The sequence below is a fragment of the Crinia signifera genome, chromosome 1 (assembly GCF_055691185.1).
Source record: "Crinia signifera chromosome 1, ASM5569118v1, whole genome shotgun sequence".
NCBI classification, from domain to species: domain Eukaryota; kingdom Metazoa; phylum Chordata; class Amphibia; order Anura; family Myobatrachidae; genus Crinia; species Crinia signifera.
The window spans coordinates 257,138,060-257,165,179 of NC_139217.1; the positions used below are offsets into that span (position 1 = coordinate 257,138,060).

At 43.6% G+C, this 27,120-nt stretch overlaps 1 protein-coding gene across 3 annotated transcripts in view; it reads right to left on the bottom strand.

The window, feature by feature from the left end:
* CPAMD8 (C3 and PZP like alpha-2-macroglobulin domain containing 8) overlaps positions 1-27,120 on the bottom strand; it is a 120,175-nt gene that overhangs the window by 6,369 nt on the left and 86,686 nt on the right. For all 3 annotated transcript variants that reach the window (XR_014473293.1, XM_083180884.1, XM_083180871.1), the window contains exons 27-37: positions 21,421-21,502; positions 21,180-21,336; positions 13,076-13,150; positions 12,407-12,572; positions 11,796-11,882; positions 11,076-11,212; positions 9,855-10,010; positions 9,682-9,744; positions 8,376-8,584; positions 7,780-7,867; positions 304-378 (exon numbers count right to left, since the gene is read on the bottom strand). Coding sequence is in view for 2 of the 3 variants with exons in the window: in XM_083180884.1 (XP_083037010.1) it covers positions 304-378; positions 7,780-7,867; positions 8,376-8,584; positions 9,682-9,744; positions 9,855-10,010; positions 11,076-11,212; positions 11,796-11,882; positions 12,407-12,572; positions 13,076-13,150; positions 21,180-21,336; positions 21,421-21,502 (1,295 nt within the window). In the remaining variant the exon portion in view is untranslated. The remainder of the gene's footprint in view (positions 1-303; positions 379-7,779; positions 7,868-8,375; positions 8,585-9,681; positions 9,745-9,854; positions 10,011-11,075; positions 11,213-11,795; positions 11,883-12,406; positions 12,573-13,075; positions 13,151-21,179; positions 21,337-21,420; positions 21,503-27,120) is intronic.

The window sequence follows — 27,120 nt, forward strand, 5'->3', positions numbered from 1 at the left end:
CACATAAAAGGTAGCCATATCGCACTACTGGATGGGGACCTTAACTGGAGTTGGAATGTCACATTGTGGATTAGATTATTTACTAGTTTACCTTAAGTGTCCAGTTATGCAATTAACCTTTTCTCAAGTGCATTGTAATGCATTTTAATGACTACAAGCGTATGGTGTTGTTTAAACATTGAGGCAAACTGAAGACTCAGATACCTGATATAAAATGTTTCCATTTCTTCCTCTACACTAGAACTGATATATTGTAAATGAGAAACCTGCACACAACTCTTTGATGTTTTAAAACACATTTACCTCATCAAAATAGAACAATACTTTTCTTCCTTCTACTTCATAGCGTTTTAGGCCAATCTGCTTGTTCAAAAGCAACTGAAACAGAGCAAAATTATTTTAATTAAATACAACAAACAGCACAATCAATACTGACACCTCATCTTGGGCATTGTAATCCTCTATAGCACGGGTGTCAAACACAAGGCCCGCGGGCCAAATCCGGCCCGCCAGACCACGTCATGTGGCCCGCACGAAGAGATAGCACGCAGGGGCAGTGTGTCCCAGCTCCTGCCTAGGCCACCTCCTCTCACCCACCCCCCACCCCGCGCGCACTCACTCGCTCGCCGGAGCTGCGGGGTTGGTTGCTGGGACTGGGACGTCACGCAGCTGGCGATCCGTGCTGGACTGCTGGTAGTAGCGGTAACCGTGTGTGCGAGGCGGCTGACTGAAATAGGTTAGTAGTGTATAGCTCGGGCTGGTCGCTGTACGTGGGGATCTCTGTCACTGAGGGTGACATTTACACACCAGGCCATGCTCTCCTCTAGTCACTGCGTGTCTATCTTGCTAGCCCACATTAAAATGTCTTTCCCAAAATGGTGTCACCTCCTCTAGCATCCCTAAGGCAGCTCTGTACCTTCTGTCCCTGTCTACCACTGAACCCTACACCTCAATATAATTAGTACTGGATGTGGAATTACATTTCTGCAGCATAGCTCTGTGTTTGATGGCCCGCCATTTTTGCTATCGCATTATTGTTACATGCATGTCCTGTTTCATACTGCTTTAAGGTACACCTTGTACAAGTTTTCTATCATTTGTACTTTTTGGGGAACCGGCCCTTTGAGGGTGACCAAACTGCTGATGCGGCCCCCGATGAATTTGAGTTTGACACCCCTGCTCTATAGTATTAGTATATGGATAACAGATCGACAATGTATTAGTCAACAGATGGTCAACACCATATGGTCGACATGCATTAGGTCAGTAGAGGAAAGGTCAACATGTGGTTGTTATTTTTTTTTTCACATGTTTTCTCAATATTTGCTTGACTGCTTGATCAACGTGGACATCTGTTGGGAATTTAGCCCAAAGCGTGTCAAACACATTTGCATTGATGGTCAAATAACATGAAATATACAAGACTTGGCCCATAAAGCTTGTTTCAACCATTCAGTGTTGACCAATATCATGTCTACCTTATAAACTTGTCAACCTTAAACAATGTCAACATTTTGTACCTGATGACCTAATGCTTGTCGACTTTTTGGTGTCAGCCTAATGAATGTTGGCCATAACCTTGTTGTTGCATGCATTTACCTGCCCTCTAGGCACTGAATATATGTTGCCTAGCGAACAGGTCTGAATCAGGCCCTTTATTCCATAAGTATCCTTAATAATAATATAGCTCTTTTATTTATGCAGAAATGTTGGTAGTTTTATATATATATATATATATATATATATATATATATATACATACAGTATATATCATATACTGTATATATATCATCTATCTATCTATCTATCTATATATATATATATATATATATATATATATATATAATCTATATATACATACAGTGTGTCTAGTATCTATGAGTCTCCGAAACACTGCCATCTGCTGTCAGAGAATGAAACTACATCTCTTTCTCACACATGCAGAAACACAGAAGGTAGCAGACTAGCTTTCGAAGCTTTTGCTTTGAGCAGGCTTAATGGTGTATATATATATATATATATATATATATATATATATATATATATATATATAGATATATAGATATATATAGATATATAGAGATATATCTATATCTATGTAGATATACATATTGCTGTTACCACGATGTACTGCACACAATCTTCAGTAATCCTGCCCCTAGTAATATAGGGCCTTATTCTGGTTGGTGCGGGCGGGCCGTACGCGTACGTTCCGGGGTTTTTAATGATCTGCGCATGCGTACCATCTCCAATGCGCAGGCGCGAACACTCCACAACGCTTACGGACTGGTCTCTTCGTGCGAAAAAACCTGTACGCGAGAGTACGGGCATTGGGGGCGGCATAGGGGCGTGTTGAGGGGAGCGGCCGAAATAATGAGGGAAAATGGGCGTAAACATGGGCGTACACGGGGGTGTGCACCAAAAATGAACGTTGCTACTACCGCTCGATCGGCTAAAGCACCGTTCATTTCGGACACAAAACAGGCTGCCGCCAACCGCCACCTCAGACCACCCCTACAGATACCGCATGACAGCGTGCGCCTGGGTTTGCTAATTTACGCTGATTACTACTCAAACACATACACCTGAATGTAATAAGCAATGCTGCAGTCTATTAAGTCCAAACCATGATTTCACTACCTGCAAGCCACACACAGCACTCAAACACCTTGGAAGCTTATCTTTCTATACTTCTCGACATTTAAAGGTTTGTTTAATTTAAGGTAAGAATCTTTGTAAGACCTGCTTATATATGCTAAGGTAGGTATTTGTTAAACAGTTATACACATTCACTACGTGCTTTCATAGACTTTACACAGTAGCACACTCAATCTACACAAGTCGACATGTGTCAACGTTTTCACTGTAACATCAACATAAGTTGATCTAAAAGTAACAGCAATGTGGGGACACATAGATAGTGATTAAAATGCAACATTAGAACATAATAAATATACATGTAAGGAGGGTTAAAATGTATTTTTATTAGGGTGTTCATTAAGGTAGACAACTGAGGTAATATAAAACAATAATTGAATAACAATTAGAATAATTCATTTAATTGCCTTAATCATAGTTGAAAGGCTAGATTTGCAGGTCCATATATGTGAAGGGTATGCCAGCGTGCACGGACGTACGCTCACTCTCATGAGCGGTGACATACGCTGAGTTTTCCATTGAAAACAATAGAGACCCATCGTGCACGGTGGCGTACGCTCAGATAGCCGCAAGAAGTCGGTGGGAAGACGGACGAGAGACGTCCGTAAACGGGGGCGTACGCTCTGTTGTACGCCAGTTGTCGGAGTCTAAGAGCTGATCCGTCCGTGTACGTTGGCGTACGCTCAATTGTACGCCACTCCCCTTCGACGTTGTTTCTGGCCGTACGTATGCGGCAGATTTGTGGGTGGACTTAACCTCAACGGCCACGTACGGAGAGCGTACGTTAATATGGAACGTACGCACGTTTGGCCGCACCAACCAGAATAACCCCCATAGTGACTATGAAGCACAGTTATGTGCAGTGTAAACATACTGAAGTATTTGTATCTTGTGTAATATATAATGGATGATGACAGCTAGCTATTTCTTTAAGTTCATGAGCTGATTAACTAATTTGATGGATTCTGCTAACTGGTCCTAAAGACTCTTAATGAGGCCAATAAAAGAAAATTCCTCTCCCTGCTGGGCATGCCACACATTTTCCGGCTATATCTTTCAGAGAGGGCTCCGTCTGGGCTGTGGAATGCCCAGGACACGATGTGCCATGGGGTGTTGGAGACACCAAACTGCCCCCCTCCATATTAAATAGATGTGATTTGAAACCTGTAACATCTTCAGTGCTGGACTAAATGACACATTTTGGGAATTTAAATTAGAACCAGTCATACTCAGTTAGGACACATTTCACCTGAGTTCTGCAGAACATGTACACGTCTGGTGTTACATGGTTAAACATTAGGAGTTTTTTGATGATATTCACATACCGAATTCACTGCTCTTACAGTTTCCCACAAAGGCATTACAATGTTAGGTTACACGAGTATGTGTCGTTAGGTTGACTGCTTTTGCTCGACAGGCAGTAGGTTGACACATGAAAAAAGGTTGACATGCATTAGTTCGACATAAGCAATAAGTAGACATGCAAAAGGTCGACATGAGGGGTTTTCCATTTTTTTTATCTATGTCGACATGGACACCATATCAGTGTACTGTGTGGCTCGCTGGGCTCACTATTGCATTCCCCCTCCATATCCACTGGGATGGTAAAGTATGATCAAGTCCTTTACCTTTTGCATATGGACCTATTGCTTGTGTTGACCTTATTACCATGTCAACTTAGTGTGTGTCAACCTTTTTCAAGTTTCAACCTACTGCCTGTCGACCAATAGGGGTAAACCTAAAGACTGTCGACCTAGACACTGTCTTCCTAATGTCAGCATACCGGGTGCACTCTTATCTGCACATCCATGTAATCCATCCATTCTAATGTAAGGTACCCATTAGCAACTTAAAGTACATAAACCATAGAAATCAGATTCACATTACAGTTCCCAGATCATAGGATGTTTGTTGGTAAAATAAAAGATGTATTAGGAGATAAATTGCTAGGGGGGCCTGAAAGTTCGACTGCTTAGGGACCACCACAGGGTTTAATAAGGCACTAGCAACAGCCGAGTGTGGTATGACAGGCTGACAGTTGGGATTTCAACTGTCAGTATACCAACATCAGAATCCCAACCATCGTTACTCTGACAGGGAGGCGAGCTCAAAGACACCCTTTGCGGACTCGCTGTGCTTGCCATGCTGCTGGATTAAGGTTCTATTCTCCATTTGTGAGGGTCGTGAGCCTTCTTTCAAAGTTATCACAGAAGTTAGGGCTGAAACAGGAAAGTCTGGATGTGTACAAAATCTGGTTAAAATAACCTTAAGGTGCCCAAATACTAATGCGATTCTGTCCAATTTCATCTGATTTTGACGCATCGGGAAAATTAATTGGATGAAAAGTGGCAAATCAAATGTGGTTTACCTCCAATCCAATGCGCGGTCTTGTGTGCATCGGATTAAAGAACCTGGATTGCAAGTACTGCACTATACATTTATTGGCGTTGCAGCTCTTGTTGGGATCGCATGCACAATTATGGTATGCAATAGGACCTCATACGATATATTGCATGTGATCCAGCTGCCGGGTCACTTGCCAGAATATTGCATGCAATGCTAGCATGAGATACTTTTCACAAGTGTTTGAGGTCCTATAGGCATCAGTCATGATCGGGATCAATACACTGCATAGCCAGCTCACACCCAGGGTTTTGCATCTGGCTGCAAAGTGGCGGCTGCATTATTACCGGGTGAGCGACCTCACCGAAGGTGGGTCCTGAGCCGGTGCTTACAGTTGAGATCATCTCCCAGCACGTTTCATCCCTGTGATTGGGTCTTGGAATGCATTGACCTAAAGGTGGCCATACACACGCAGATTTATCTGCAGATCTGGCTGGTTGGAACAAAAACATGGTTATGGATGAGAGCAAATGACAGTTGACCATTTGCTTGGAAATGCTGGAAAACTGACAAACTGTCACTCATCCATAACCAAGGTTTTGTTCCAACCAGCCAGATCTGAAGATAAATCTTACTAGTGTATGGGCACCTTAAGTTACACAGCACCGCAAGCCGGAGCGAATCCTTGTTTAATTATGCTCGCTAACCTGGAATAAAGTGTCGGGTCGCTTACTCCATTTAATTACAACTTGGTACGTTTCCACTGCACAAAATCCCGGGTCTATGCGTATTTATATGCAATAAACCGGGATGTTTAGGGCAGCGTAAAAACGGTATAACTGATATATTTCTGCTATTATCCCAGCATGCAGACTATATAACCATATGTATTCCTTTTGATATTAAACAGAAAATGTTTTTTTTGTACACCAAAGGTAATTTGCATTAATTAAAGCAATTCCATTGTTGCTCTGATCGGGCTCCCAACACTTTCTAAGATCCCAAATGGAGTTAATACTGTCTAAAGCCCTGGTTAGTGCGTCCAAACTCCCGTTTGGGCACCTACACCAGAGACTTTTTGCACATATTTTCTCCCAACTCAGGGTCAGTGATAAGAAATGTCTCTCTTAGGGCTAATGGGTGCTTGTACTGTGCAACAACTGTATTGCTCCATTTTGTGCCTCCCTAGAGAGAAAGCCGTGGGAGAAAGCTTTTGAATCGCCTCCTTTTGTACATGTTGCAAGAAGTTGAGCGAGTTGCTGTGCCATTGCAACAACAACTAGTCTCTCTGACGGCTAAATGAATTAACCCTTTGTAGTCAGTGAGCACAGGAACAGCAGGAACAGCAAGCAAAATCGCAATGACCTGTAAGACACTCCGAGACAGGTAAAGCAAACTCATTGGGGGAAATTTACTAAGAATACGAATATATTAGCCGTATTTGGCTTAGTAAATTTCCAGCATCATGTGAAAAAGTAAATATATTTTTAAAACACTATGCTAGCAGACAGTTAGCTAGTGCAATGCATTAGACACACACTAGGTCTGTGGAATGCTCAATTGCAGATTCTCTGGAAGCATAAGTAATACTGAGAGAAGTTCACATGTCTATACAGAGCAGAAATATTAGGACTTATACTGTATGCCAAAATTGCCTTTAAGTGCAAAATCTGCATTGATCTACAGCAACCAATCAGAAATGTCTGGCTGTTTTCTTTGGTGTAGGGCAGATTTTACACCCATAAAGCAATGTTCTTTCATGTTGTAGAACATTTACATACATATTTGTGAATGCTACAAGATGCCAGTTCTTATTGGATCCACTTGTATTTTAAGCTGCATGTCCCTTTAATCACTAAATCAAGTCTTTACTATTGCCAGCTTCCTGGGGTTAAACTAAGCAATTACATTTTACATCCAAATTAAACAAACTGCGGCCCTTAAACTGGTCACATACAGGAGAATTCCAAGGCCAGTTGAATCTGACCCAATTAAATCCAGATGTGAAAAGTCTTGCAGACCTCTAGGAAGTTGTAAAAACAGCTCCCACCACAACGGATAAGTCGCCTTAGTCCTTCTAAAATGCACATTAAATGCCTCTTGCCCAGCAGGGGAGCCGTAGACTTTTGTAAATAGTCCACCTCCTGTAAAGAATAATCTCTCTCACTTTGGATATCCTCCAATGAATTCTCCAAATACCAGCATTTGAAAACATTCTAGCAATTAGGAATTGTATTGTTTATCCTGATACTGTTGCATGCAAACTATACAACACTGGTGCTGTTATGTCACAAAAAAAAACCTCTTACTTCTCTGACTATGGAAAGAAATATTACTTCTAATAAGATACACTTACATTTACTTATTACCAGTTATGTATATAGGGCACACGTATTCTGCAGCGCTTTTCAGAGAATATATGAGCATTTACATCAGTCCCTGCTCCAGTGGAGCTTACCATCTATGTTCCCTACCACATATACATACGCACACACATTCTATGGTTCATTTTTGTTAGGAGCCAATTAACCTACCAGTATATTTTTGGATTATGGGAGGAAACCGGAGTACCCGGATGAAACCCATGCAAACACGGGGAGAATATACAAACTCTGCACAGTTAGGGCCATAGTGGGAATCGAACCCATGACCTCAGTGCTGTAAGGAAGTAATGCTAACCATTACACCATCCGTACTGCCCATGACATCCTAATACAATAAGTCCAGAAACGTTACCAGGAGCAGGTATAGGAATTTCACCCAAATTAATAGCATTACCTGTTCCAAGCTCTCTACGTCTGCTCGGAACCCTGACAGCAGCGACAGCTCCAACACAGCCATGTTAGATGCACCAGAATGAAGCCATCTGAATAAAACAGTAAGAGCATATATATCAATAATGACACTGGAGAGCTCGCTCAACGAAGGTCTGTTTTATTTACAAGTTTGGAAAACTAACTATTATGCATTGGCCTATTATTATCTGAGAAGCAAGAAGTTTGGCAGTTGTTTTTATTTCTTGCTTAGGACCCAATCCCATTAAAGTAACTGAATAATGGTCGCTAAGCAGATGTGGGAAATCATGCATATGATACAATAACTTAATCAGTGCATATTTAATAAGCATCAGAGCATTTGGGAGTTCTCGGCACCGGCATCCTCATTGATGTCGGCATTACAGTAGCTGGGATCTTGTGTCGGCATTATGACTGCCGGCATCCCGTCAGCCAGGATGCTGAATGCATCCCATAGAGACAGCTTTTTGATGGCACACTTAAATAATGTATGATCCTCAGAAATTGGCATTTTGTAACGTGCGCTGCAGCTTTTGCATTTTATCCTCTCATTTGTCCCTCCAAACTCTTTGCTCATACCTTGTGCACGCTTCCAGGGTCACTTTGTATTCCTCATGGTCCTGGTGGGAGCCTGGATCATCATCATCGGGAAGAGCCCTCTCTCTGAGTAGAGTCTCGGGACGTCCAACTTGACGTCGTTCCCTCCCTGGCTTTGGCTCTTTGAGATGGACCAGAAGCTGGAATGCTGGCTTGACCACTGGGTCAGGAACATTGTAATGAACATCGATCTGGAAAGAGGTTTATAAAATGACTGAATAAGACGATTTGTGCACATAGAATTATTTTCAGCAGATGAATAATATAAGAAAATATTTCACCAAAGCAATGTTATGTCCTCTGTAATCTTTACTAAGGTATCTGCTAAAATGCCAGTCACCATTTTCCCTTTAGGATAAGTGTTTATAATTGGTTAATTTGCTTTTATTCATAGGCACTGGAACATGGCTGCAAGGCGGTGGCTCGTCTCGCACATACTCTAATGACCAGTATGTCCAATAGGTCTGCAGCATCAAGTAAAGTGATCCTATTACTGTAGTTTACACATTGTTGGGATGGGCTCCTATCACAAAACCTATCCCTGGATGCGATTTGTAATAAATCTGGGTGAAATGAATTTCTTATTGCCCAACTGATCAAGTCTAAACCACAATAAACAGTAAATTTGCCCATTATGTTGTATTTTGTTTTATTATTCCCTATTATCTGTATTGGGTATGGGTCATTGGGTCGACCAACTATAGGTCAACATACATTGAGTCGACCACTAAAGGTCGACATGGGCTAGGTCGACACCTGAAATAGGTCGACATGCTTAAAGTCGGGCGTGGTTGGAAAGTTGACACAAGCATTAGGTCGACAGTCAAAAGTCAAAATGTCGATATGGGTTTTTCACTTTTAATTTGTCCCAAATGTTGACATAGTCGTCATGGACACCATATCGGTGCTTCGCGTCCCATCACTTGGCTCGCTGCGCTTGCCATACCTTGGGCACAGTGCCTTGCTACACTCGGCACACTATTATTTTCTCCCTTCAGGCCCACAAATGGATAGATATCGAGTAGGTGGTGTGGCAGGTCCAGCTGCCAATGAGGGTGTGACAGCCAGAGATTTAGGAGCAGCAAATTGAAATTATATCTTGGCTTCCTCCCCCACCAAAAAGGTTGCAGAATAAATGTAATACTAGCAACAATAAATGTAATACTAACAACATGGAAATTAGTACTCTAGCCAAGTTCTCTTTGTGTGTCTGCTATTGGAAAATGACTAGTTTATTATTACTATTATTATTATTACACTTATTTCTCATTTCAATGTATATGTTTACCTGCATTAAGCAGCAGCCTTCTCCTTTTGCACTGACAAACAACCCAGTTGGGATGGTTGGAATCTGTATATAAAACACATTTTTTACTAAATTATCATCTTTCGCTGCTGATTCCAGCCAAACATTCATAAGCTTCCTTCTTGGTTTATGACCAAGTTTCTCCGTGAGCTCACCACAGCTGTCTGTAGGATCTTCTTGTTCAGCCTATGGAGCTCAAAGGTTTCCTGATAGTCCAAGTTGGTAGATGCCAGAGATATGGTCAGATTCACACCGCCAATATAGGAAAGGATGGCATATTCAGCAAGAGCCTGCAGCGCCACACACGTGTCCTGGAAGCAAAGCGGTATAATATGTTTAAGGGAATATGTACTTAAACATCACCACGCGATTTTGAGTAGATTTCTGAAATTGGATCTAATGTGGTAAAAATACTCTGTTTTAGGATTAAAAGTTTAAGTGCCTACAAAAGGAGTACTTATGAAACAGTAGGATGTCTAGCTGAAACATTCCTACACGGAAACTAGTTTAGGGCTACCAGGGCTGAAACTGAAACATTTTTGAGACCCTGGGCAAGGTAGTGATTTGGCTCCAATTTCCAGAACCCACGTGGCATGAATATATAAGTACAATATCACATCCAGAACCCGGGGCATGGAACCCCTTGCACCCCCCTTGTTGTGGCCCTGAGGGCTGCATACCTGCTCAAACCAGCCAATTCTGTAGATTGTCTAACCAGATCTAATCAGTTATTTTACAGTTCCCAATCCTGTGCCATTTGTGGCCGATTTACGATGGGGTATATATTTGGTACTTTGTTCTTCACATCCAATGGAAAGCTGAATGATTATTAGATTAAAGTCTAGTGAACGAGTATACAAGTGTGCTAACGGGTTGCACGTCAAATTGCAGAATAGACTTTAGCATCTTGTTTGTGACAGGATAGTGTATTTTACATTCACCTGATTGGGGCTAAAAAGCTTAAATACAATTATCTGTAAAATAATAACACTGCATTTGATGCCAGTCTAAGCCATTCCACTAGAACGCCTACCACTGTTTAGCATTACAGCCTGGTAGCGGGGGAGGAATGTATGTGTGTTTGTCAATGTGATATGGAATGTAGACTGTAAGCACCACAGGGGCCAGGGCTGATGTGAATTACTAAAATGTTTATGGCTTAGGGGTGACAAAGTGTAATTCCGAGACCGCGAAATAAGTGCTAAAGATTACTTGTTCTGACAAATACACTTCTGCACAAATGTGGCCTTACATACCTTGGTATTTTCAACTACACAGTTCTGTAGCATACTGTAGGTTGGTAGACATAATGGCAAAGATCATAGATAGTAAAGTTCATTGCAATTGATAGTGTACTCTACATATCAATATCTAACCTGTGTGGATGAGAAGCCCCCGAGAGCGTTCCGTTGTTGGGAGAGCCATTTTACCACTGGAAGAGCAGATGCCACATCTCCAAGAAGGGTGTACGTAAGCAGGGCATATGCCGTCATTTCCACCTCTGCAGAGATCACTGGAGGAGTAAAAGAGACATTTAAATCACTGTCTCGGTTGGACAGACTCAATCACCATCTCCAATGATGTGGAAGCATGGTTATGGTGTTAGGCACAAGTAACATGGAGATTATAAATAGAATATAAATGGAATAATAAAATATATAAGACATTGCCTTTGGATGTACTTTATATTACAATAAACACATTTATGTCTATATAATAAGAACATAAATTGTATAAGAATGTATAATAACATAAGAGATTACATGATAAAAGTGGCTATGTTATTCGGTCGACAGTCATAAGGTTGACAGTGTCAACAAGGGTTTTTTTTATGGTGTCAATTTGAAGATTTCATCACATGGACGGCAAATGAATGTACTGCAAGGTTACAGGTCACATTCTTAATTTGAGTCCACGTGGATGGTAAAGTTCAAAGAAAAAGATTTTTTATTTTGTGTTTTTAAAACTAGCTCAGCTTAAAAAGAACAATAATTAGAACCATAACTAACCATAAGTAAATTCTGTATTCATTGAATGGACCCCTCTGTATGATATAGCTAAATGTTTAGTAGCTATCGAACCTTGATACTACTTACCCGACTGTGACAGGCCATCACTGAAACCCATGAAAGTGTCCTCTTCTGTTGCTAAAGACCCAGTTAAACTCCAATGAGTAAAACCATCTAAAAGCAAGGAGAGTAATTATATAGTGGCAGGAAATAGGAATATAAAGCATACAGGACCTGATTCTGAGTTGGGAGAAAGACCAATAACATGAGTAACATTGGACCTGGACAAACCATGCTATACAAAAAGTGCAAATACGTATTTATTATTCCCTGCAGGGTCAATACTGGGCAGTATTATTTTGTATACTGCACTATTAAGAAAAAGTAAAAACACATGTATGTTAGTGAATATGCTCATTTGACATTTTATGGCCATTTGCAATGCTGGTAATTACATACAGGACATAATTTGTCTGATAAGGATAGCTCCTAGATCAGAGAATGGGAATATATAACACTTGCCAGAGGCAGGAGCACATAAAAAAACACAAGTAACTGCACCTTGGTAAAACCATACCACTGTTGTACACTGTATGGAGCAGATCTAAATAAAGTAAAATTATATTCTAAAAACTTAATCTGAATGTTTAGTGTTTTTGATGAAAAGCTTTTTTGGATGAACAGATAAATATAAATACCTTGTGTTATGGCCATGCTGTTTAGTCTCCTGAGAGCAACAGGAGCATATGTGCTACGCAGCAGAGTCAGTGCATATGTGGTCAGGGCTGTGGTGTAGGAGTCATCTGCTGAATACAGGTGTGACTCCAAATACACTTTGGCTTTTGAGACAGCGATTCTTTCCTCCTGGGAAACAAACACAGATCCAATGTCTTATATCCAACTGCTTGTTATATACTTCAAATTCTGCATTTTTAATGACATTAGTTTCACATCACGGTATGCAAATTGACAAATATTATAGAGCACTGTAAAGGTTATTATATCTTTATTTATTATGGCTCATACTTTATAGGTTTTCATTTCTGTAATACACTAGTCATTCTTATTGTTACCATGTTCCAGTGCTGACCACTACAACTGCAGGTGCCACCCACTCCCAGTTCCTGGATGTAAGTTGTTAGGTATATAGCCCTTCTGCAAGTAACTGATCTTTCTTACATGTGCTATACTATGAAAGTCAGTGTGGGCTGCAGTAGAGGGGCTGCCACTGATAAATGTGCATTATTACATAGCTTACAGTACTTGAACTTATATGAACACTTGTATTAAGTATGTTCCATACAGTTGTGGAAGGAAAATGGCTTTGTAAGTACATCATCTTTAAAGGTTCCCACATTGGCCATTACCTCAGACGTGATTCCAGTCTCCAGGAAAGCAGCTGTAACATATGCAGTTAGAGCAATTTTTCCATGATTCCCACCCTGTGGAAAATTAAAAAAACAAATAAATATTATTATTATTATTTTTATTAATATTAGTAGTAATAATAATAATAATGACAAGCACAGAGTGTATGCAGCAGTGTACATATGATAAAAATTTAAACAAAGTACAAAGACAGAGCAAGGGTAGGTTGAACCTGCTATAGATTGTGGGAGCAGATAGTGGTGGTGGTGTGGGGGGGACAACAGCTCTTAATGAATGCACCCTATTGGTGAGCAAACAGGGTCAGTCACTGAAGGGGACTGATGGGATGGATATTACTAGGGTGATAACAAGAATGAAGAGAGCCTGGCCAAGAGCTTATGTACTTAAGGGATTGGTTGAACTGGGAGGAAGACAAGATAGGGAGACTGATAAAAAGTCTAACTGGACAAAGGAATGAGTTCCAGAAGAGATGGGCCCTGTGGACAAATCTTGGAGTTGGGCATTAGAGGAAGTGGCAAGAGTTGAAGTGTGTGCTCCTTTTTATTTGTGATTTTAAGGAGTTTGGGCTGGATGTGGATGGTGATTTGGTGCCAGAGAAGGGAGGAAGGTGGATGCTTTACGTGCAGAGATGAAAATAAGAAAGCAGCAGCACCGAAGATAGATTGCAATGGTGAGAAGTGAGTGATAGAGAGGCCAGGAAGGAGGAATCAGATAGTCCAGGTAGGAAATCATGAGTAGGTGTATTAGGGGATTTGTGGCATTGGCAGAGGAAGGTCTGAACTCTGGAGATGTTTTTGAGGTGGAAGCAGCTAAATTAAGGGTCGAAGAAGGCAGTGTATAAGGAGGACAAAAGAGAAGATGATGTTATTTACAGGGTGGGAGAAAGAAAGAAAGAAAGAAAGAAAGAAAGAAAGAAAGAAAGAAAGAAAGAAAGAAGAGGGGAGAAGTAAGGAACCTGGACAGTGAGGTGGGACATTGATTGTAATTGATGTCCTAATGCTTGCTCTGTGCTTCAATAAAGAGAGATAGCTGAAAGGCAGTTAGAGAAACAACAATGGAACGAGGGAGAGAAAATGTAGATTTGAGTGCCATCAGCATGCTTTTGGTGTTGGAGGCTAAAACAACTGATGATATTTTTTAATTGAATTTGTGTACAGGGAGAGAAATCCTGGGCCAAGAATAGACCCTTGGGGGGCCACCGGCAAATATAGGAAGGGAGGGCCAATATAGGAAGTGGAGACTGAATGTTATGATGACTTGCTTTGAATGTTGAAACTTTTCTGACTAAACAGATCACAAGGTTGAAGCTAGTGCTTTTCCATTGGTTTAAACTTGAACAATTTAATCAGAATCTGCATTCCCATGTAACTGTGAGAGAGACTCTCCATGCCAGACTCCACTGCAAGACAGTAAGTCCACTGTCCTAAAAGGCACAGAATAATTACTTACTTAAGAGCAACGTAATGGCTGAATAGACCATGTAGTGACTTAAACATGATGGGATGGGTGTGACTATCAGGAGCATGTGACTTTAAGGAGCCTATGGGTTTGATGTAGATGTTCTGTTAGCTGAAGTTATTAGGACAGGAAAAGGAGGAGCCTGCCTCTTTTTCCTCAGAAAGTTTGGTGAGTAGACGTTTTGAGCTGTAGCTCTTGGTTAGTAGCCGTATAAAGGGACTCTGAATAGAAGTTGCCTTGTTAATTGGTGATACAGCGGTCACAGTCTGTGAATTATGCCCCGTGCTAGGCAGTCCCCCTCCCCGCGCCCTCGGCGCAATGTCCGCCCGCCTGCCCGTCTGCTTCAGGACTCAGGCCTAGGCCGTGATAGTGCCGGCTCACCCGAGCCCAGCGACGCTGTGCCCGGGGCCTTACCTCTGAGCGGGCATTCTGCTTCAGCGGCTCGCAGACGCGGGACTGCTGCAGCGGCTCGCCACACAAGGGGTCGGGCTGGCAGTCGCGGCTGTATGGCGTCACGCGGTGAACGCTCGTCGACAGGACGGGCGCACCGTGGGCAGGGTAGAGGAACGGCTGCTCCGCCTGCGGCGGTGCAGTCTGTGGGGAGCGGGAGAGGGCGGTCGCCTGCCGCTAGGTCCAGGGAGACGGGAGATGCCGGCCGGGTAATGGCGGACCGCCCTAACATGGCGCCACCGGGTAGGAGACGGGGCCGTTCGCCCAGGAGTAGGGCCAGGTCAGCGAGTGGGGGCAGTCGCGCCGCTCAGGTGTCATCACTGAGGCCCTTATTGGAACCCTATAGGCCCTCCTGGGACCGCATGTATAGGGACACGCTCAGAGGGAGCGTAGCTGATGACAGTGAGGGGAGCAGTGGGCGTCACAGAGGGCAGCCCTCGGGAAGTGGTGGAAGACAGGGCGCTGCTTCTGCTCACAGAACAGCAAGTAGGCCCCAGAATGCCGCCCCCTCTTTTGACCCTGCTTTCCTGTCAGCAGCCTTGTCCTCTGTAGCAGGTGCCCTGGCTCCTTTGGTAGATGGTACCCCTGAACAACCAGAGCGTTCTGCTCAGCATTTGTGAACGCATTTAGGGATCTGGGCACAGTGGAGCCCGGTCCTTCCAGATCAGCTGGTCAGAGTGGTAGGGAACCACACTCATCCCGCTCTGGGAGCAGGCGCAGCGGGAGGCGCTCTTCTGCTTTTCTACCCACAGATGTTTAAGTGGAAGATGACGAAGAGGCGGAGGATGGTGATTTTGAGGCAGAGGAAGAAGACAATGACGATGACACTTGGGCTGTGCAGCCCGAGGAGCTAGGTGAGGGCTACACTGATGAGGATGGTGATTCTATGTGTGATTCCTCTACTGCAGGGTCACATTCTACTCACCACACATCCACTTCCTCTTCTTCCTCTGCAGCGGGATCTGACGTGGGTAGTACCACGAAGGCACGGAAACGTGCCGCAAAATATGCTAAAAAGGAGGCAGGCCGTCAGTTGGGCCGCGGTAAGCGCAAGAGAGCTTCCATTTCCCGCAGGGAGAGGAAGAGGAGGAATTTGCCCGCGGTGGTGCATTGTGATTACACTGCCGTGCTGCGTGGCCTGAGGGAAAGTTGCCGTATAAAGATTGAGAAGGGTGATTTTGTGGACTTATTCAGCTTAACTGATGAGTCCAAAAAAGCATACAAGGCTGCTAAGGCCAAGGGCGGAATTGGGTCAGAGGCTTTCCGCTCGTATGACAATTGGCTGGCAGGATTCTGCGTCTTCGCAGCTTGTTACCTAGAAGACCGTCCAGACGAGCATATGAATATCATTAGGTATATTCATATGGTACACGACATGTACATGAAATACGGGGAGTAGCATGGAGGTCATATGATGACCAGTTCCGCCGAAAGCAGGACTGTCTTCATATCATGGATTTCGGATGCAAAGACGTGGAAGTCTGGATGGAGGTGGTTAGATTGCATACGGAGGCGGCCGAGGGGTCTAGACAACAGGTGGCAGTAGCCCCTGCTGCTCCAGGTCAGCAAAGACCGGGGCCAGAGGCTCAGGCACAGAAACGTTTCCCTCCTGGGGGAAGAGCATTCACCCCGGGTATGGCAAAAGGAAAATGCTATGCCTTTAATAACTCCTTTTGCCAGCAGGGTCAGCGATGCAAGTATAAGCACGTTTGCATAAACTGCTCTGGTAGTCACCCTGCCTCGAACTGCTTTCGAGGCAGCCGCCCCGCTAGAGGGGCGGGAGTACAATCGGCCCCCAAACCCTCCCTAGAGCGCCCACCCCGGTACAGGCCGACACCATGCATCATTGGCTCCGCCTGTACCCGGATAAAGAGGTAGCTGAGTTTTTGTTAAAAGGTTTTACAGTTGGCTTTGTTTTACCAGTTCAGGGTGAGGTGCGGGGGGGTTCCTTTCGGAACCTGCAGTCTGCCCGCGCCCTCCCATCAGTTCTCAGGGAGAAAGTAGACAAGGAAATCCGCCAAGGGCGCATGGCCGGTCCCTTCCCAGGACCTCCCATAGAAGGCCTAGTGATATCCCCTGTGGGGGTGGTTCCTAAGAAAGTTGCTGGAAAATTCAGGTTAATCCAGCATCTTTCTTACCCCGAAGGTTTCTCAGTGAACGATGCTATCCCCGAGGAGGTTTGTTCAGTGGTTTACCAGTCATTCGACGTGGCATTGACCATGGTTCGTTCATTCCAGCTGGGGGCCCTTATGGCTAAAATTGACGTCGAATCAGCTTTTCGACTTCTGCCACTACACCCCAGTGCATTTAGGTACATGGGCTTTCGCATAGGTGAGGAATACTTCATTGACAAATGCTTGCCAATGGGGTGTTCGGTATCCTGTGCTTATTTTGAAAGGTTCAGTACTTTCTTGCACTGGTGCATTGAAAAGTCAGCCGGTGTGAGCGGGATCGCCCACTAACTGGATGATTTTTTATATGTCGCCCCCCCGAACTCGTGACAATGTGCTCACCTCCTCACAACCATACGTTGCCTTTTCCAGGAATTCGGCGTGCCAATTGCGGAAGAGAAAAAGGAGGGTCCCGTTACTTGTTTGTCGTTTCTGGGGATCCAGATCGACACTAAGCTAGGGCTATGTCGCCTTCCTCCAGATAAGATCTTGAAGCTTAAAGAAACTATTGCCATGTGTAGGGAATCGCGCAAGGTTACATTACGGCAAGCTCAGTCCCTGCTAGGCCAGCTTAACTTCGCATGCAGGGTTATTCCTATGGGAAGGCTTTTCTGTAGGAAGCTGGAGCGGGCCACTGCGGGGGTCAACAGATCCCATCATCTCGTACGCCTCTCGGCTGAGATTAGACAAGATCTGGCTGTTTGGGCCTCCTTCTTGGATGATTTCAACGGCATAAGGATCTGGCTGGCTCCTGCCATGGACAACTCCTCGCTTCAATTATACACTGGGGCAACAGGTTTCGGTTGCTTCCTGGAGGGAGGCTGGTGTGCGCAGGCGTGGCCATCAGAGTGGTTGCATAATGGGCTAAACAGGGACATGCTTCTACTGGAGCTTTTTCCCATCATGGTCGCCATAGAGATATGGGGCCCCCGTCTCGCTAATCGCAGCGTCCTGTTTTGGGGTGATAATTTCAGCACGGTCCATGCAATCAACAATCAGAAGGCTAAGTCCCCATTAGTTCTAAGGGTCCTGGCACAGCTGTCCTTACAATGCTTGCGTTATAACATTTTGTTCAAAGCTAGGCACGTGCCAGGGGTTCAGAATGAGATTGCGGACGCATTGTCTCTTTTCCAATGGGAACGCTTCAGACAGCTAGCTCCTGGCGCTGATGCTGTTGGGGTTTCATGCCCACTTTATGTTTGGCAGGTGATCGGGCCGGACTGGAGGGGCTAGCGGAGCTGTCATTGGCTCCAGCTACTCTTAGGACTTACCGCCAAGCTTGGTCAGAATGGGAGTCTTTCTCTGGAGGGTCCGCGCGGCAAGGTAGGCGTGGCCAGAAGCTTTTGCTTTCTTTTGTTTGGAAGCTGTACAACGCAGGCAAGTCTAGGGCGGTGACAGCGCGTTACTTAGCTGGAATATCCTTTTTTGCGCAGCTGCATGGCTTCCCAGATCACACAAAGGGGTTTCTAGTGAGGAGGGCTATGAAGGGTTGGTCACGCGTAGCACCAGTAGAAGCTGATCGCAGACGCCCTATTGATTCCTCGCTTCTTGTTTTTCTTAGTGATAAAGTTAGTTGCTATGCGGATTTCGCTTTTGAAGCATTGTTATTTAGATTGGCATTTTCTGTAGCTTTTCATGGGGCACTGAGAGTGTCAGAGCTGGTATCCCCAGCAAAGCATAGGCATGCGACGCTGCATTGCTCAGATATACGTTTAAACCAAGGGGCTATGTGGTGTAGGATCAGGCGTTCCAAAACAGATCAGTCAGCCATGGGGATTTGGGTAAAGATGGGCCCTGGGGTCACGCCTTCAGTCTGCCCTGTGACTCTATCGGCGCAGTACGCGTCAGTCCGTCCTGAGGTTTCGGGTTCCTGGTTGGTTCACTATGATGGTGTCCCATTGACCAGGTATCAGTTCAGCTGGATGTTAAGGATGTGTATAAAGGGACTGGGGCTGTCTCCTGCGGACTATGGCACCCATTCTTTCAGCATAGGCTCCGCCACGTCTGCCGCAGGCGCTGGGTGGCCGGTATCAGACATAAAGAGGCTAGGGCGTTGGCGCTCGGCGACTTATCAAAAGTACATACGTCCTCACCTCCTTCCCTGATGGTCTGTGCGTGTATGGTTTCCAGTGATGATTGCACTCCTGTGTACCCCCCCCCCCTTTTTAGTCCTACTCAGGGATTAGCTACGCTCTGCTGTTGGGCCAGCGTCTGGAGTTTTCACGCTTTTTTACCTGACCTGACGGACTGAATCTGGCTTCACACATTTCGGCTAATTAGGCTCCAATTAAGAGTCCCTCAGCAGGTCCAGACGCTTTTTCTCCGGCCGAGTAATCCCCTTCTTACCTATACCCCTCCAGAAACCCCCCTTCCTTTGTACGTGATTACCCTTGTATTCTGGAGTGGCTTCAACTAGTGTTGAAGCAGTTCTACCGCACTGAATTTGTGCAGAATTAAAAAAATTTTCTTTTTGGCAGATCCTCCTAAAATGTATTATACTTGTCCTTACTCAACGCATTCTAACTCCTTTCTACGCAATTCTTTCCTTCAGGTGTGGGCAAAGACAACCTCAGGGTGTGGATAGTGGGTCACTCGTTTGTATATTGGGCTGAGAAGTTGGTAACTTCAGGTGAAGGACCTGTCTTTCAGTGGAATGGCCTGGTGCGTTGGATGGGAGTGAGGGGGATGTCCTGGCGTGAGCTAAGGGCTTTCCTCATGGAAAAGGTGAAGTTGTTTGGTTTACCTGGAGTGCTAGTCCTTCATCTGGGAGGTAATGACCTCGGGAAAATGTCCCAAATGGAGTTGAGGGCTTTGATCCTGGGAGATCTGGCCGCCGTGAGAACAGCGTGGCCTGAGTGCACCCTAATCTGGTCCTGTATAGTGCCCCGTTTGTGTTGGAGAGGAGTGAGAGACTTTAGGGCCATTGACGAAGCTAGGAAAAAGCTAAACGCAGCGGTGTCACGCTGGGTATACGAAGCAGGCGGTGCAGTGGTGCTGCATGAACGAATTAGATTGCGTTATCATCAGCTGTTTAGGCCCGATGGAATTCATCTAGTTAAGGCTGGTTTATTATTGTTTGTGGAGGATCTGTTGGTAGTGGTAGGATCAGTGCTTTAATTGGTGGCAGGGCGGGGCCTCCGGGACCGGGGTCCCCGCTTTGGCGGAAAAGAACAGCTTGTTGATACATTTGGAGATGTTTCCCTAAGTTATTTTGCAGCGTATTTGGTGTTGTTTCGGTGCGCTCGCCTCTCATTGGCTTAGGCCTTTCGCTAGACCACCCGCACCGGGGGTAGCGAGCCCACCCAGATGGGTGGGCAGTCAATGGGGAGGTGGGGAGGATACCGATTTTTCTGAGTTAGACCGAATATCGTATGCTTGTTTGGGGTGGAGTTTAGTTCATAGCCATTCTTTCTGGCCACCATTAAAATAAATTAACTAATTAATCAAAACTAAAATTAGCTTAAAAATTTATAAATAAATTCAGCTAACAATTTCTGCCAAACCTAAGTCTCCGTGTCTTTATTTCTGATTAAAGTGGTTAAGTTTAAGGTTGTTATCATACACATGCTAGAGGTCGCACATCTGCTATTACAATGTTTAATAAAACAACTCTTCTCCCTTGCCTAACAATTTTCTGGGAGACTCAAGGTGCTGTGTCCATACAAACTTATAAGTGGTCAGGATAATATTTTAACATATATATATATATATGTTGATGGATCATTGTACAATTTAGGGGTGTTAAGCTTCAGCAATATTTCTCACTATGAGAATTGATTGTTCCAACATCAGTTCTGTAACATCATATAATTTTTTTATATTGTTTTGTATTTTTTTTTTTTTAAAGAAAGAGGGGAATTTAGGAATGAAGGAATACTTGTTAGGATCTTATTAGCTTTACAGGTGCCATGTATTAAGATAATAATATTAAAGGTAAATTAACTTGTACACAGAGAACTATAAATCTGAAAATACATGCATGACCTCAGTCTGTATATTGTACCTGGATATCCTTGTTTAGAATCCGGCCCATAGCTGGGAAGGAACCATCTTTTTTCTGATGCTGGATGATCCAGTCTTTTGCTGCTGACAGTTCTAAAGGATCGATGAAGATAAAGCCACGGGATTGGGCAAAGGACTTCAGCACAAAAGCTGTTAGCCTGATAAGAGGACGGGAGTACAATGAGTGTACAGACATAGGGACTGAGAACAATACTAGTGCTGATTGCTTATAGTTCCCTTACCACATACTTCCAGATGAGTCTCGCTCTCCAAAAGCACTATAGGAGCCATCCTGTCTCTTGTATGTAAGCTGACGTTGATAACCTGTGTGAAGGACATGGCAACATCAGTGTTAAGTCTTATTCATTAACATGGAAAATGGTATGTAGATAACAATAGGACACTTTTTAATAAATGGAAAAAAATATATTTATCCTGGCTTATCATGACAGGGGAACGACCATTATGTTTCCTAGTAATGGAACCTGGTTAACAATGGTCATGTTAGACCCTTGTATTCTTGGTATACAAGAAACTGCTACAAGAGGGAAAACTTTTTTTCCAAAATTGCTTATCTTGTGATTGGTCAAATTGAATGCAAAAAATAGAGAAGATGAAGAAAACTAATATTATAATGAATGGTCATAGAAGACACATCTTGAACATTACTGTAACTCAAATACTGGGGGCTAGATGCTCTAGGCTTCAGAAGTGATAAAATGGAGAGTGATAAACAGACAGCCAATCAGCTCCTACCTGATATTTTTCAAACACAGTCTGTGACTTGTCAAGTAGGAGCTAATTCGCTGGCTGTTTATCACTCTCCATTTTATCACTTTTGAAGCTTAGTGCATCTGGCCCTAAAAATGGGCTAAACTGGGTTTTTACCAGAAATGCCCAAATTGCAGGCTAAAGACATACTGTATACTGTTTTTTAAGCTAAATGTATGACAATGGATAAGTAAACAAGTAATTTGCGCCTCCAGCGGCCAGACAGTCTAAATATTCCTATAGGTTTCCTCTAAACCATCACCAATCACCAATAACAAAAATTGGAATAAGACTTAGCCGGCGCTTGGAATAATCACGGGTTGTCACAGGTTTTTCTCCCATGCAGCAGGTGACATGTGAGGGTAAGAAATAGTATATAATAGTGAAGTACGTTTAAAAAGGTTCATTTAATACATATAAAATTCATACATGGCATATGCTTATGCTAAAAACAACAACAAGGTGGGCACATAAAATAGGTGCTACCACTTTAAAATAGTTCAATCCTTGTAAGCGACAATGAAGGGTAATTACCGGATCCACAGGGAACTAGCTGTTTAAGCAGTTCCACAATCGCATGTGAGAGTCACAATCCAACGTATATCACTGCTGGGCTCATCACCGTGTGTACCTTCCGGTCCCTTCTGGCTTCAAGGTGACTTTAGTGCAGATCACCAACGCGTTTCTTCCCCTATTGGGGACTTTTTCAAGGTGTCCTGTTCAAGTGCACTAAAGCTCTTTATATACTCTTCAAATTCCCGCGCCGCAGCTGGACTCCTAATCAGAATGGTATGCCTACAAGTCCCATAGTCCCCCGCTGCGGCGCGGGACTTCCTGCTCGGCCGTTTCCGGCTTTCAGGGTTTCTATGGCTACCACGGCGTCTGACGCAGCAGCACGTCGGGAGCCAATACGTCAGTCCGGCCAGGCGTGTTTTATCCATTCATTCGGCGGCGTCACATGCTGCTTGTTTTACAGGGTCCAGGGTGCCGATACGTCACTACCGGTCTCTCCTCCATCAATTTGTATTGGAGGTGATTTTGATCAGTGTCTCCTCCCCCTGTAGCCGCATCAAATGTAAACATTTCGTTACTAAGTACCGCCTGCCGGATACTAATACCTATTGAACAATAGAAGATGAAAGACAGAATAAAATAAGTATTTAGATACAGCAAAAGTACATCAGAGATAAATAGATTCTTATAGGACATTTGCTTCATAGAAACCATTTAATCTCGAAGTCTGCATTTAAGCCAGCGGGGCTCAATGTATTTAGATCGTAGATAGTCTGCATTTCTGCTTTAGCTAATCTACTAGCTAGGTCCCGCTGTCTCCAATTTGATTTTTTTTGTCTAAGACCACAAAAGCACTTAATCCCCGAGGGGCAGCTATTATGCTTGACCCTAAAGTGCTCGGACAGCGCATGAGTTGTAACCCCTTTCTTTATGTTTCTCAGGTGTTCGCTGATCCTGGTCTTAAGTGGTCTCGATGTACGGCCTATGTACCATAAGTCACATTTGCAACCAATAGCATATACAACATTACTGCTATTACAAGTCACAAAATCCCTTATTTTGAAATTGTTATTATTGATAGTAACCTCATTGATTTTGGAGGAATTCCCTGGTATTCCCCTGCAACCGAGGCACAGTCCGCACCTAAAAAAGCCCTTTGATTTAATGGTAGTCATGGGCCTAGTTAGAGGAGCGGCACTTCTGACCAGGCTTGTTCTAATTGTTGGTGCTCTTTTATATATACATTTGGGTTGCTCTGGTATTAATTTTCCAATGACGGGATCCTTTTGTAGCACCCCCCAATGCTTTTTAAGTGACTTTTCAAGCAGTCTAGTCTGGCTGCTATATGTGGTCACGAATGACCATTCAAATCGTGTATTTCCATTTTCAGCATGCTTTTCCCTGGGTTTTAATAAACACTCTCTGTCTAAGTTCGAAACTTTAGTGTTAATAATTTTTAATTTGTCTTTATCATACCCTGAAGAAATAAATTTGTTCTCCATTGTTGCAGCCTGTTCTTTATATGTACTAACAGTGCTGCAGTTTCTTCGGAGCCTCCTGAACTGGCCTTCCGGAATTGATCGTAGCCAGTCAGGGTGATGACAGCTACTGGCCTGGATGTAGGCGCTTGAGTCAGTAGGCTTACTGTAGTTTTTTGTAAGTAGCTGACAATTTTCCACATACACTGATATATCCAGGAAATTTATAGTACTTTTGCTAGATTCAAATGAAAACTCTATGTTCAATAGGTTAGTATTTAAATAAGTAAAAAATTGATTTAAAAGCTCTTCCCCACCGTTCCAAATAAAAATGACATCGTCTATGTATCTTTTCCATAGCACCAGGTTCGCCCCGAAAGGGCAGTGGTTCCAGATGACATCCTCCTCCCACTGCCCCATGAAGATGTTCGCGTAACTGGGGGCGAACCTGCTGCCCATAGCGGTGCCAACATTTTGAAGATAAAAATTCCCGTTAAAAGCAAAATAGTTGTTCTCCAAAATGTAACGTACTCCATTAATTAAAAATGTTTGTAATGCATCATCCAGGTCACTAATACTAAGAGCTTTGGTTAGTGCCTCAACCCCTTTTTGGTGCTCTATTATAGTGTACAGGGATTTAACATCCGCAGTCACCAGTATCATGCCTTCTTCCCATTTGACCCCTTCTAGGGCATTAAGTGCGTCCCTAGTGTCCTTCAAATGTGACTTATTATGTGAGACCAATGGTTGTAGGAAAAAATCGATATATTCGGATAAATTGGCGCTGACTGACCCAATCCCGGAAATAATTGGTCTTCCCGGGGGGCAGATAGGGTCCTTATGGACTTTAGGGAGGATATACAGAACCGGAATTGTTCAGAAAAAGAATTTGCCTTCATCTTTAATGAGGAGCCAACAATTCCGGTTCTGTATATCCTCCCTAAAGTCCATAAGGACCCTATCTGCCCCCCGGGAAGACCAATTATTTCCGGGATTGGGTCAGTCAGCGCCAATTTATCCGAATATATCGATTTTTTTCCTACAAACATTGGTCTCACATAATAAGTCACATTTGAAGGACACTAGGGACGCACTTAATGCCCTAGAAGGGGTCAAATGGGAAGAAGGCATGATACTGGTGACTGCGGATGTTAAATCCCTGTACACTATAATAGAGCACCAAAAAGGGGTTGAGGCACTAACCAAAGCTCTTAGTATTAGTGACCTGGATGATGCATTACAAACATTTTTAATTAATGGAGTACGTTACATTTTGGAGAACAACTATTTTGCTTTTAACGGGAATTTTTATCTTCAAAATGTTGACACCGCTATGGGCAGCAGGTTCGCCCCCAGTTACGCGAACATCTTCATGGGGCAGTGGGAGGAGGATGTCATCTGGAACCACTGCCCTTTCGGGGCGAACCTGGTGCTATGGAAAAGATACATAGACGATGTCATTTTTATTTGGAACGGTGGGGAAGAGCTTTTAAATCAATTTTTTACTTATTTAAATACTAACCTATTGAACATAGAGTTTTCATTTGAATCTAGCAAAAGTACTATAAATTTCCTGGATATATCAGTGTATGTGGAAAATTGTCAGCTACTTACAAAAAACTACAGTAAGCCTACTGACTCAAGCGCCTACATCCAGGCCAGTAGCTGTCATCACCCTGACTGGCTACGATCAATTCCGGAAGGCCAGTTCAGGAGGCTCCGAAGAAACTGCAGCACTGTTAGTACATATAAAGAACAGGCTGCAACAATGGAGAACAAATTTATTTCTTCAGGGTATGATAAAGACAAATTAAAAATTATTAACACTAAAGTTTCGAACTTAGACAGAGAGTGTTTATTAAAACCCAGGGAAAAGCATGCTGAAAATGGAAATACACGATTTGAATGGTCATTCGTGACCACATATAGCAGCCAGACTAGACTGCTTGAAAAGTCACTTAAAAAGCATTGGGGGGTGCTACAAAAGGATCCCGTCATTGGAAAATTAATACCAGAGCAACCCAAATGTATATATAAAAGAGCACCAACAATTAGAACAAGCCTGGTCAGAAGTGCCGCTCCTCTAACTAGGCCCATGAATACCATTAAATCAAAGGGCTTTTTTAGGTGCGGACTGTGCCTCGGTTGCAGGGGAATACCAGGGAATTCCTCCAAAATCAATGAGGTTACTATCAATAATAACAATTTCAAAATAAGGGATTTTGTGACTTGTAATAGCAGTAATGTTGTATATGCTATTGGTTGCAAATGTGACTTATGGTACATAGGCCGTACATCGAGACCACTTAAGACCAGGATCAGCGAACACCTGAGAAACATAAAGAAAGGGGTTACAACTCATGCGCTGTCCGAGCACTTTAGGGTCAAGCATAATAGCTGCCCCTCGGGGATTAAGTGCTTTTGTGGTCTTAGACAAATAAAATCAAATTGGAGACAGCGGGACCTAGCTAGTAGATTAGCTAAAGCAGAAATGCAGACTATCTACGATCTAAATACATTGAGCCCCGCTGGCTTAAATGCAGACTTCGAGATTAAATGGTTTCTATGAAGCAAATGTCCTATAAGAATCTATTTATCTCTGATGTACTTTTGCTGTATCTAAATACTTATTTTATTCTGTCTTTCATCTTCTATTGTTCAATAGGTATTAGTATCCGGCAGGCGGTACTTAGTAACGAAATGTTTACATTTGATGCGGCTACAGGGGGAGGAGACACTGATCAAAATCACCTCCAATACAAATTGATGGAGGAGAGACCGGTAGTGACGTATCGGCACCCTGGACCCTGTAAAACAAGCAGCATGTGACGCCGCCGAATGAATGGATAAAACACGCCTGGCCGGACTGACGTATTGGCTCCCGACGTGCTGCTGCGTCAGACGCCGTGGTAGCCATAGAAACCCTGAAAGCCAGAAACGGCCGAGCAGGAAGTCCCGCGCCGCAGCGGGGGACTATGGGACTTGTAGGCATACCATTCTGATTAGGAGTCCAGCTGCGGCGCGGGAATTTGAAGAGTATATAAAGAGCTTTAGTGCACTTGAACAGGACACCTTGAAAAAGTCCCCAATAGGGGAAGAAACGCGTTGGTGATCTGCACTAAAGTCACCTTGAAGCCAGAAGGGACCGGAAGGTACACACGGTGATGAGCCCAGCAGTGA